General features: G+C 38.8%; 1 protein-coding gene across 2 annotated transcripts; it reads right to left on the bottom strand.

Annotated features, from left to right (window-relative positions):
- Nucleotides 1–4,375: 4,375 nt before the first annotated feature.
- Nucleotides 4,376–12,001, bottom strand: LOC122641644 (serine--glyoxylate aminotransferase). 2 transcript variants are annotated; one of them, XM_043834930.1, is made up of 6 exons: nt 11,910–12,001; nt 9,715–9,984; nt 8,418–8,702; nt 6,036–6,402; nt 5,713–5,923; nt 4,376–4,607 (listed from the first exon to the last, which is right to left on the bottom strand). In XM_043834930.1, the coding sequence occupies exons 2-6, from the start codon at nt 9,917–9,919 to the stop codon at nt 4,470–4,472; spliced, it is 1,206 nt and encodes a 401-aa protein (XP_043690865.1). In that variant the 5' UTR covers nt 9,920–9,984; nt 11,910–12,001; the 3' UTR covers nt 4,376–4,469. The 2 variants fall into 2 exon arrangements, with proteins under 2 accessions (XP_043690865.1, XP_043690866.1); XM_043834931.1 differs by having other exon boundaries at nt 11,938–11,959.
- Nucleotides 12,002–12,454: the final 453 nt, after the last annotated feature.

Genomic DNA, 12,454 nt, shown 5'->3' with positions numbered 1-12,454 from the left:
GACCAACCCACTCATTCCATTCACCTTCGCCACCGACCCACGCATCCCCAAGCCTTTACTACTAACCCTGCTCTTCTTGAACCTACTTGTTTCTCACAGGCATCGAAGGTACCTAGGTGGCGAACAGCTATGACAGATGAATTCAATGCTTTGGTCCATAACGGGATATGGTCTCTTGTTCCATGGACCCTTGATATGAATTTGGTTAGATGCAAGTGGGTCTATCGGATCAAGGGGAAGGCCGATGGCTCTCTTGAACGTTACAAGGCTCGTTTGGTGGCCAAGGGCTTCCATCATCAGTATGGCCTTGACTATGGGGAAACCTTCAATCCGGTTGTCAAGCTTACCACTATCAAATGTGTTCTATCTATTGCAGTTTCTCAGGGCTGGCCGGTTCGTCAATTAGATGTGCAAAATGCATTTTTGCATGGGGCGTTGAAGGAGGAAGTATACATGATTCGAATCATCCTACCCAAGTCTGCAAGCTTCACTGTTGGCTTTATGGGCTGAAACAGGCACCCCTCACTTGGTTTCACAGACTTTCCAATTTTCTACTTCAGATTGGTTTTATCGTTTCAAAGACTGATACATCATTCTTCATTCGACGGACTAACACTCATGTTTGTCACATTCTCATTTATGTGGATGATATCCTTGTCACCTCCAGTGATTCCTTTGTTGTTCCTGTCATCACTCAGTAGCTCTCCCATGAGTTCTCTCTTAAGGATTTGTGTCCCTTGTATTTTTTCTTGGGTATTGAGGCCTTGCCACACTCCAAAGGACTTCTATTATCTCAATCCCGGTACATATTAGATTTACTGCACAGGCATGACGGACTATAAGCCAATCACGACCCCAATGGCTAGCTCATCTACTGAATCGGATTCAAGGGGTACTTTGTTTTTAGATCCAACCAACTACAGATCCGTCATTGGTGCTCTCCAGTACGTCACACTTACCTGCCTTGATGTGTCATTTGCAGTCAGCAGAGCATGTCAGTTTATGCATGCTCCAACTAATGCGCACTGGCAACATGTTAAGTACATACTCCGTTACCTCAAAAGCACCAACACTCACAAGCTTCTGCTGGAACGTTCCCAATCTCGTTCCCTCCAAGCCTTTTTCGATGCAAGCTAGGCCGGTGACAGCAGTAACCGCAAATCCACTGGAGGGTTTGCAATTTTTTTCTTGGCCCCAATCTGGTGTCCTGGACTTCCTGTAAGCAGCATACGGTTGCACGTTCTTCTACTGAGGACGAGTACAAGGCCCTTGCAGATGCCTCGGCTAAGCTCATCTGGCTGGAATCGTTACTTTTGGAGCTTGGTTATCCTTTGAATGGACCACCTTTACTTTGGTGCGATAATATTGGTGCTACTTACCTATCAGTGAACCCGGTCTTTCATGCTCGCACCAAACACGTGGAAATTGGTTTCCACTTCATTCATGATCATGTGGTTAAGAAACAGTTAACTGTCTAGTTCATCTCCACCCATGATCAACTGGCCGATACATTTACAAAAGCCTTAGCAACTACCCGTTTTGAATTCTTGAGGGACAAGCTAAAGATTCGGTTATCCGATTCTCCACCTTGAGGGGGTGTATCAATACCATACGGTTATACCATCAAGATTTTCTTCTTGAACAGATTTGGAAACTCATAAGCACATTATATATTGAATTATGTCACATGTGATATGAAAATTGCCTAAGATCTCCAAGCTGATTTAGAATCCATTCTCCTATGTAAATATATTATTTCATGTGATATCATTCCTTGTATAGATCAACTAGGCTGTAATCTATATCTCCATTGGAGAATCAATCAATCTGAGGAAAATGTATTCTCTTGACACCAATGATGTAAAACGGAAGATCCCAAACGAGTTGCAATGTATTGAATATTAACAATTTGGAATTCGGGAAGGTTCTCGACATATTTCGGAGGGAGAGAGTGCCGCTGCTGCAAACCCCTACGATTATTGTTGCAGCCACTTTGTCCATTGCATTGACCCGACTCTCAACAACTGGGCCAGAAGATTGACGCCACTGTAATTCCTTCAGGATGGACGCCCCCGACTTAGGGCCTCCTGGGTGTCGCTGCAACTCCAAGTCACCATTGCAATTCCTCGAGGCGGACGAGTGTAAAAGGAAATCAGAAAGAGAATGTCTAACAGTTTCCCATCGCCTTTCATTCATCTACTGAAAAACAAAGTAGAGTTTTGTTTGTTCACTAATGGGAGACATGTTAATCACAAAAATTGGGAACTTTGAAACAGTGTTGAAGGTGAGTACTTCTTCGGGGAAATTATATTGGGTAATCAATTAATACCTTTGTGAATTAATATATATAATCGCAGAAGCTAATCTATGGAATTTCATTTTCTTTAATTGGGTTTGGGTGGGGGTGGGGGTGGGGGTGGGGGTGGGGGAACTAGAGTCGGAGAGGAAAGGGAGACAGAGGGCAGAGAGAAGTGGGGAACCGAGATTGGGAGGGAGGGGAGAGAGAAAGTGAAATTACTAAAAAGTTCTAGAAAAGAGGGATAATTAAGGGTATAAAAAGAAAAAGAAAAAGAAAAAGAAAATGGTTACAACAAAATATAGAAATAGGAAAAAGGTTTTTTGAATAACTTAATAGGAAGGCCTTCCAAGGCGGTCCACTTAATTATTGGGCATGGAAAAGTGACGTAGCAAGTCCAACCATTGGATATAGTTAGAGCATGCTGTGGATTGCCCTCCTATAACCTATGCTAAGGAAAATTATCCTCTCCAATTCTTTATAGTGTGGCAATGCGGCAGTGCTAGGAGGAGATGTCGACACTTAGCAGTTGCCGCATCCAACCTTCCAAGCTCATTGATATGGATCGTTGGATGCGACAGATGTCAGGTGTCAACATCTCCACTAGCAGAATTGGAGAGGATAATAATCCCCTATATTTTTTACCAGTTCATTTGTATTTTTCTATCAAAATTTTAAAGATTTATTTTAAAAATAATTTTTATGAATTCTTTCATTTCATTAATTCATAGTAATTAACAAGCTAATGAATCTCCTCTTTTGCCATTGAATAACCACACGAAGATCACATTGGATTCCAGAAGCTCGTACAATTGGTCCTGATAAACCCCAATTTATTGCTTCTTCTCCACTAATAATGCCCACCCTTCAACTCGCTCCAAAAAACTTGGGATTCCACGTAATAAACTTTTGATATTCAGCAACGTTTTTCACTTCGTTGCTTGCGCCGAATAGTTCTAGGATTCTTGTTTGGTCATCATTCGACATCCCCAGATCATATTCTGCGCCACTGTTACTAAGTTTCTTTCTTTCAAAACATCACATAGTCTTGCACTTTAGCAGTGAACCATTGAGACCTCCACCCACTAAAAAATTCATGCTTCCCCATGTTTTGGAAGCTCAATTTGTAAGAACTGAATCTGATTGAAGCTTTTCAAGCCTTGTTTGGGAGAATAAGGTTTAAGTTTTTTCAGGGAACAAGTAGTTTGGAGGAATTTAATAGATCTGGTGATTCCTGTGTATGTATAGCAGAAACATGGTTAAATTTCTCAACAGCCCACCATCTAATTTCAAATTCCGATCTTCAGAGTTATCAATTTCATTGAAAAAACAAAATTCGAGTTCAGTGATAAGGGTCACACTCATTGGATGGAAATGTGGAAGCGCTTGCAGATGGAGCGGCATTTAACCAACTTCACATTCTGTAGTTCATTGAAAATCAAGCATACAATTGAGTCTTGAAGATGGTCGAAGTGATTATTTTCTCAGAGTCCATAAGACATTGTAGTTAATATCAGTAAAGAGATTAAGAAACAAGCAGTTTAGTATATATCCAGTAAAGGTAGATGAATTGGCATTCAGATCAAGAAATTCTAAACTTTTCACACTCTGCGCTGTAATGAAAAATAACTGTAAGTCTTCTATTCCTGGATATAAGACCACTGGCTTTTTTGGTGCCAATTCTGGCAGCATTGCTCTGCATTTATATTAGATACTGAAGAAACTTCCAGCTCAACTGACTTCTGATTTAGTGAACGCAAAAACTGAACCTTTCAAAAGCCAATAAAGGTTTATTTCTCTCTGAATGTAATTAGCATGCCATGAGGCATTGCATCTGCTTGCAAGTACAGCAATCAGTTACACCATAGCTATGGTAATGCCTCTTGTTATTTTGGCCATAAATAGTAATTTAGCTACTGTCAAACTACTTGAGAGCCATCTCAGCTACACAACAGCTTCTTCTGGCCTCCAGAGAGATAACCAGTAAAAGAACAATGCTAAATTTGATGCAAGAGATCTTAAATACAGGATTACAAATGTAGCGAAATGTATTAAGTTGTGGATTCTAGGTGAGTTTTGCCTCAGATAGAGAGAGAGTGCAGGGGGATTATCTGTTTTTTATACAAGTTTCAAAAGAAAACAACAGAGAAGAGGCTGCACAGGAAGATGGACATCAAATCCTCGAAGGGATCATAGGAGTGTTATTCTGCAGATATGCCGAAGCTGCTGCCACTCCACTTCCCAGTTTAACAGGGTATCCCACATCCTTAAGTACCATCTCCACCCCAGCCAGACAACCCAGCAATTGCAGCTGCAAAGATCAAGGAAAACAAAACTAATTATATCCATTGGATGAACATGCGAATATAAAGAAATTTCTAGCAGCATCCATAATTCCATCACAGCAGCTAAGCTATCAGTTCAACCAGATAATACTTAATCAATCAACCTCCAAACCAGGGTGGATTAGAATCAAGCATATCCAAAACAGCCTTCGTACATGCTAATCAGAGAGCATGCGAAGAAACTCTTGACATTCCTGAGAAGGAACTTCTCAAGAGAAGCTACATGATCCTAAAGCTTTCGAGAAATTAACCAGAAACCACAACTTCAGATAAATTTTGGAGATAAGCACTGTATGTTTCTTTTCTTCCTTTAATTTTCCCTAGGCATAACTAATATGGTGAGTAACTTAAAATTTCATAATTCATCTAACAAGTCATCCACATTACACATACGTAGGTACGAGAAGACCATTCAATCGGTAGGCCAACTCTTGATGCATATAATGTAAATATGAGCACAAGTAGATGGTCCTGGATCCTAACCATCCAATAGATCAAGAATTTTCCCATTCATTGCATCAGATACAATGTGGATGATATAGGAAATTTAAAAACTATATCTCACTATCAAATATTGGCTCTTCTGGCAACCCTTCACTCTCCACCCACCAAGCCCCCCCCCCCCCCCAAAAAAAAAAAAAAAACAAAACAAAACAAAAAGAGAGAGAGAGAATGAATGACAGCCTATTATTTCTTCATTACTATACTTAGATAACACTGAACTGATTTCATTGTTACCATAAATGTGATTCATGCAAAAAGTCCTAAAATTCTATATGGAAATCCTACCCAAATCAATTGGCATAGCTAGATAATTACATTATAAACCAGGATGGGAAAATATTAAGCGGCCACAGGGAAGCTATTACTAAAGCATCATATTTACATACAGATTTCAGTACATTTCATGCACTTGCTGTATTACTTTCCGATTGAGATATTACTTTTAGTCTACTAGTTGATATAAACTGGCAGGATCTTACCAGAAGCCCTCCCATCATGTTACCCGCTTACCCGTGGGGGGGGGGGGGAGGAGAAACTTGTAGCAGTTCAGGAAGAACAGAACCATACCTCATTCAAGTAACCAAGATGCCCTATTCTGAAAACCTTTCCAGCTACTTTGTTCAGGCCAAGGCCTAAGCTTAAATTGTATCGCTTCCATGCTCTACTAACAATTTCTGCACTGTCAATATAAGGTGGGACAACTATTGCAGTAACTGTGTCACTAAACCATTCCTCCCTTTGTGTACAGTTCTTTAAACCCCATGCCTCAACAGCGAGCCTGCATGCCAAATTTGTAAGAGTATGATCTCCAGCCTTCCAAGTAGATCAAGTAGAAGAGACAGAAAATAGAATTCTGGAAGGGTTTACAAAAAGAAACGAGACAAGCTTGCCTTGTTGCTTTGCCCAGTCGCCTGTGCCTTCCAATTACATTATCAAGTCCTTCCTCAAAAATGAGATCCAGAACAGCTCGCAGCCCATACAAGAGATGGATGGAAGGAGTGTATGGCCAGAAGGTTCCTGTTTTATAGGTTTTGAGGTAGTCCCCCCAGTCAAAGAATACCCGAACTGATTTGGCTGTTTTTGATGCCTCAAATGCCTTGGGACTAGCACAAACAATGCCCATCCCAGTGGGAAGGGAAAGAGCTTTCTGAGAACCTGTTAAAGCTACATCTATTCCCCACTCATCCATACGGAAATCAAGAGCACAAATTGAGGAGACTCCGTCAACAAGAAACAATGCAGGATGCCTGTAGTCATCTGTTATCCACTTTAGAAACATGAGAAGTATGCTCAACAATATGAATATCATAATGTGTATGCATAATAACTAATAGAGAGAAACAGTAGAAGCAGAGAAAGAACATATGCATGTGAGTTTTTTTTTTAAATTTCCTATTAACAACCCAACAGCCTCAGTAAACAACATGGAGCAAGGAAATTTGATAAAAATAACACTAAATAATACTATCCACCATCCTCCGCAGGGGAGCTGAAATGGAGTACATATATAGAACCTTAATCTTACCAGGATCCTATATTTATCCATGTGGGTTTTAATAATCCATTTCTAATTGTTTTTGTCATTCTAAAGCCTGTATGTTAGCTTAGTCATTTTGTTATGATATTGGTATCCTGCACCACTTTTTAAACCAACTTTATAAAAGTAGCATTTTAGGATTGAACACTGAATAACTTTCTCCAAACCAGTTTGCTTTTTCTTGTATAGTGTCTTTACAGAGAATAAAACTGTTTTCACATAAATGATGAACAAAATCAGATTCTTCCTCTTACAAATGGTAATTGACTTAGGAATTCTTGCATCTTTCCTAAAACATTTAATAATTTCCTAAAGATGATTGGTAGGAGAGAAATTCTTTTACATGTGGAGATATCAACAGACCTCCGGTGTGTTATGAAACAGAAGTCTACACCAAAAAAGTAAAGTTCAATGAGAGAAGCGGAAATAATTAGTACATTCAAGTAATCAGGGGGCTACAAGAGGTACGAGGAATAAGTAGACAGAACAGAAACCACAACCAGAATCAGATGATTGCAATTTGCAACTTATACAAGAATCTCTACGCTAGAATACTTTACATGCTCTGGAGGTTACTCTTTTATAAATTTGAATTATGATAGAAGCAATAAGAAATGCAATAATCCTGTTTGGATGCATATCTGAATACATCAAGTATGAGACCACCCAATAAAAGAGACATTTTCCCTTCTCCTTTTCATTTTTTATGTTCTGCAGAAGTCCTTGTCTTTGTGTTTATATCTAAACTAACAGGAATAATTTAGTAATCCTTGGTTAGGTTTTCTGGATTGCCAAAAGTGGCATTTTGGTCTATGATTTGGGTGTATCAGCCCTAACCGTTGTGTAAGGTTGAATAGAATTATTGCTTAAAGAGATGCAAAGGGTTGATAGTTGGGGAGCAAGGAGAAATCTTCCATAATTTGCATCCTGGAATTCTATTCTCTAATAATTTGTGAAAAGAGGAGCAGAACACATTCCTCTCAGAAGGAGATAATTTATAATCGCTAATTCCTAATGAGTGATACAAACACCTAGAAATCCAAAGGGGTATACATGATGCATAGAAATTTTCTTTAATTAAGATTTATCAGATGATTCTCTACCTTTTGGACTTCAATTAATAGTTTGACTCTGAAATCATTTGCTTTATCAACAAAACCTATGTTTCAGTTGCACTTTCATGGTTGGAACAATTTGAACCACCTAGACCAAGGATAACCAGGTCTAAACCTGGCTTTCGGTTCCATACTGGTAGCTAGGGAATTTATTTATTTGTTGGAGTCATATTTGTAAACTCATAACTATTATTTTATGCTTGTTAGTTATTGTTATTAGCAGGATAGGAGTTTGAGTCCAATTTAGATCTCATACATTTGACATTAACATGGGTTACCTTCATTTTAGATATTATACATGTATAAATATCTTATTTTGTTCTGTGGATCTTTAACTGTCTATATATCATGCACTATTTTATTTTATGAGTCTCCAGGTATCTTCTGTATCTTCATTTCTAAGAACAAAAGTTTAGAAAACCTATCCTAAAAGTACCATATCTGATAAAATACTAACTTCTCAAGTTAATAAGCTCTTGAGTATGTACATCAATCTTATGAATTTTAACAGCTCGGAGTAATTTTAAGGAGAGTGTGAACCACATTCCTAAAGATAAAATGATAATATTACTAGCTTATAAATTCCACAGTTTAGTTCAGCCAATAAACTACATGCTTACCAAGTATTCTCCTGACAGCAACCAAATTGTTGGTGACTCCTGTTGCTGTTTCATTGTGGACAATACAGATAGCTTTAATAGTATGTGCACTGTCGGCTGCAAGTTTTGATGCCAGGATGTCAAGTTTGGCACCTTCGCCCCAGTCACTTTCTATAACATCAACATTGAAGTTGAGACGCTGCTGCTGATCAATCCAGAGAAGACTGAATTGCCCAATCAGGAACGATACAATACGATCACCAGGAGACAATGTGTTTGTAAGCGCACTTTCCCATGCCCCAGTACCTGGTCAAGAACAGCCATATCATCTCAATCACACCATAAGGTCTTAATACTGACACAAACTGAACAACTAGGATTGAATGGCGGAACTTCAGAACTAAACCATGCCATAGAAGTCGTAGATTGTCCCATCTACCTTTCTAAATATGATCTCCTCCCATTTTAGAGTAGATGTGTTCTGGGGATCAAATTGTACGCATAGAAGTACTTGTAAGTGGGTGGGGGGGGTGTTCTTAATATGAAGGTTAAGGAATGATCCCATGAAGGGATCTTCTATATTTCCTGTCCTGTACTAATAATTAGCAAAATCAAGAAATATATTTCCTTTCTTCAACAGTTCATTCAAGTTCTAATATTTTGTTGGCACTTTTCTGTGGAATGAACAATAACCAGCTTCCAAAACATCCGCTGTGAATAAGATTGAGATCCTCACACAATATCAGAAGTTCAATTAAATATCCTTTCAATGAGTCCTTCCACAATATAAATCCAGAGTATAGTAGCTACTGATAGCCAACATTTAGAGGCCTACATATTGGTAAAATAAAATTTAACTGATGTCTTGCATCCTTTTATATTGGAACAAAGCACAGATCTGAATAATGAACACTATAAATGATGGCTTCTAATGAATTCAATTGGAAATGTTCGAATGATGACAATTTTGGGCTATTTCATGGTAAAGTGGATAGGAGAATAATCATAAATGAACTAGAACTCAATGTATCTTTCAAGTCATCATAATAAACTCTACAAGCAATCTAAAATTTAACAGCAACCATTAACCTCCAGCAGCATTGAAATTGCAAATACAGGATGGGGGAATTCTCTAACACAATAATAAATGCAAGATTCAAAGTTGAATTAAATTGCTTGAGAACATAACAGTCGAAGAAGCATCTTTCATTCCTTCATATAAAATGAAAATCTAGTAAGACAAAGTGGTAAAGAGGAGCTCAAACAAATGTATACAATGATACAACCAGGCCACAATGCATGGTTGATCAAAGAGTACCTGTAGTGGGAATCATAAATGGCGTCCCTGAAGTTGTCTTGAAAATTTTCTTAACGTCCTCCAGAAGGGTTCTCGTTAAGGCTGGTATAGCAGGGGAACGGAAATCCTCATTGTTTCTGTTCATCGCCCGAATGACGGGCTCTGGGATATTAACAGGCCCTGGAACAAAAAGATGGTTCCTCCCTGGTGCGAAAAAGTAATCCATCTTTTAAACTTCAGAACTTCACAACAATGACAATTGGATTGGGGAAATTCCCAACGCTCCCAACTCTGAAAACCCATAAGAACCAAGGTAAGTTTCGTCGAATAATCTCATTCAGAAAAATTAATGAACTTTTACTTGTTAGAAAGAAACCCATTTTCAATAATACTGCATAACCTAACCAAATAAAAGATAAGGGTAGAAGAGAGTTAGGTATCTTTCATAGCTGTTCTAAACCAAACTAAGAACATGGAAACACAGATACAACACAAAGAAGAGAGTTGCTTTAAACCTACTAAAGGAGCCAAAGATGATAAAACAAACCTCCAGAAATCAACAAAAAGGTCGGAATTTGGGATAGGATCGGAGTGGAGAATCAGGGTAGAAGTGTTGTATGTTCTTGGTGACCCTTTTCAGAGATGAATCAAAATCGATGTCAGCTTTAGTTCATACTTCAGAGGGCATTGAAGATTTGTAGTGATAATAGGCACGATCGTTGTGGTTGGGGGAGCTGGGGTCACGGTTGAAGTCTCCAGAATCTCGACCATTCGAAGGCGACAGTGAGGACAGTGTGACGCTGGAGAGGCTCGTTTGAGGCCCAACTAACAGTCTCCTATCCCCCTGGTTCTAACCGATTCCAGGCCGATCCAACCGATTTGGCAGAGAAAAGTAATAGAGATGGTGGGTCGGAGAATTTTTATCACCTCAAGTAGACTACGTCTCAAGTGCACCAAAATGGTACATCCACAATCAGATGTACTTTTTTGGTGCACCTGAGGGTGTACTGTACTTGAGGGGATAAAGGTCCTGGTTCGGTGTCCAATCGAAAGATCGCCACGTGTTCATCACACAAGGTCATAAATCACGTATTCATCCTGCGATTTAAAGGGAATCGACTGGATCGGATAGACCGCTCCAAATCACATGCATTCGACTCGATGACAATCGGGATCGAGACAGGATGATTTCGATACGAATCGCCGATCCGATCCAGATTCCTAAAAGCTTGATTCGAATATCCCAGGCGTTTGGCCAATTGATTCAACCCCAATCTTAAATGTCCATGAAAAGTAAAGCCAATTTGTTACATATTTCACTATAGGTGTTAAAACCTAGCCTGAACCAACTAACCAAACTGAACCAGCCAAAACCAATATGACCTTATTGGATCATGTTTGGGATTAGGGTTTCGTGACATAAACCAAATTGGACCACCCCGAAACAGATAAATACTAAGAATCAAACTTAGAAAATCAGATTGAAAGCGAACCCAAAACAATATAACCTGATAAAAAACCGATATCAATTCGAAATTCATTAAAAAAAAAAACACACATTTTTTTCATACTTTTGTATATATTTATATGGTATATCAAAACCAAATCCATAGTAAACCAATAAGAAATCAAAACCAAATCATAACTGGTGCACCCTTATTGGATTATATATTGGACTTACTTATTCTCACATCCAAATCAATGAAAAAGAACCCAAACCGTTCCAAACCGACAGATTGACACCCCTATGCTCCACTACGAATGATAGTTATAAGAGAAACCAATCAAGCCCTCGACTATTTTATTCCTTATACAAAATTTTAGTTTTTAAGCATAGTGACCAACTGAACAAGATTACACACACATTCGGGTGCGAGTTTGGCCCTACCGGTTTGAGCCCACCCTGAGCACGAATAATTCTTGGGCTCAGATATGCCGGCCCTAAAGGCAAGCTAGGGCTGGAAATTTGTGGCACTGAGTCAGGGCAGTGAAGGACCAGGGTTAAGCTCTTTTTTTACTTTAACAACAGAAATTTTATTCCATTTCCAATTAAATTCCTTTCTATTCCAACCAAACAGGGCCTAGATCCTGAAAGGTGAGGAAATTTTGCAGGCTTTCAGATCATAAGCTCAACTGTTAGAAAGATAATAAGAAACGAAAAATTTATTGTTAATAAACGAAAGGGAAAAAAGGATTCAGAATATACTTTTTTTTACCTCCTGAAGTGTTTCCTTCCAATTTGACAGGTGAGGGATGTCACCAAAGTTAGCAGCAGAGCCTCCAATTTTGGAGGACGGAGAATGAGCAGAAGAGAAAAGCGAAGGAAAAGAGTACTTTATAGGAGTACACACTTGATGAGATAGAGAAAGAGAGAGAAAGAGAGAGATAAGAAACTGTTCTTGTGAACAATTTCCACGTAGCAGATAAGGGTGTAAGAGCAGCTTCAGTCTTGCGGCTGAGGATGAAAGTTGAGGCTTATTATATTTTTTATATTAAAAGTAATTGTTAACAAAGATGGGAAGTATGAGGATGAAGTGAACTTAGAGAGGGATAAACTGATAAGGGGTTATCATTTGCCAACCACACGCTTTCTTATAGTAGGTGCTAGAGCCACACAAGTAAGTTTAAGTTTATTTCTTCTTCATCGTTTTGGTTATCTCTTCTGTGTCGTTTTGTCTAGTTTTGTAGCTTATGGCTAGAGTTCATTCATTTCTTTATGTATGTCTCCCACTAGACTAAGCTTATCTATGGTAGGACTAAA

Source organism: Telopea speciosissima, chromosome 10 (assembly GCF_018873765.1).
Source record: "Telopea speciosissima isolate NSW1024214 ecotype Mountain lineage chromosome 10, Tspe_v1, whole genome shotgun sequence".
Lineage (NCBI taxonomy): Eukaryota > Viridiplantae > Streptophyta > Magnoliopsida > Proteales > Proteaceae > Telopea > Telopea speciosissima.
This window is presented reverse-complemented; position numbering and strand designations above follow the sequence as displayed.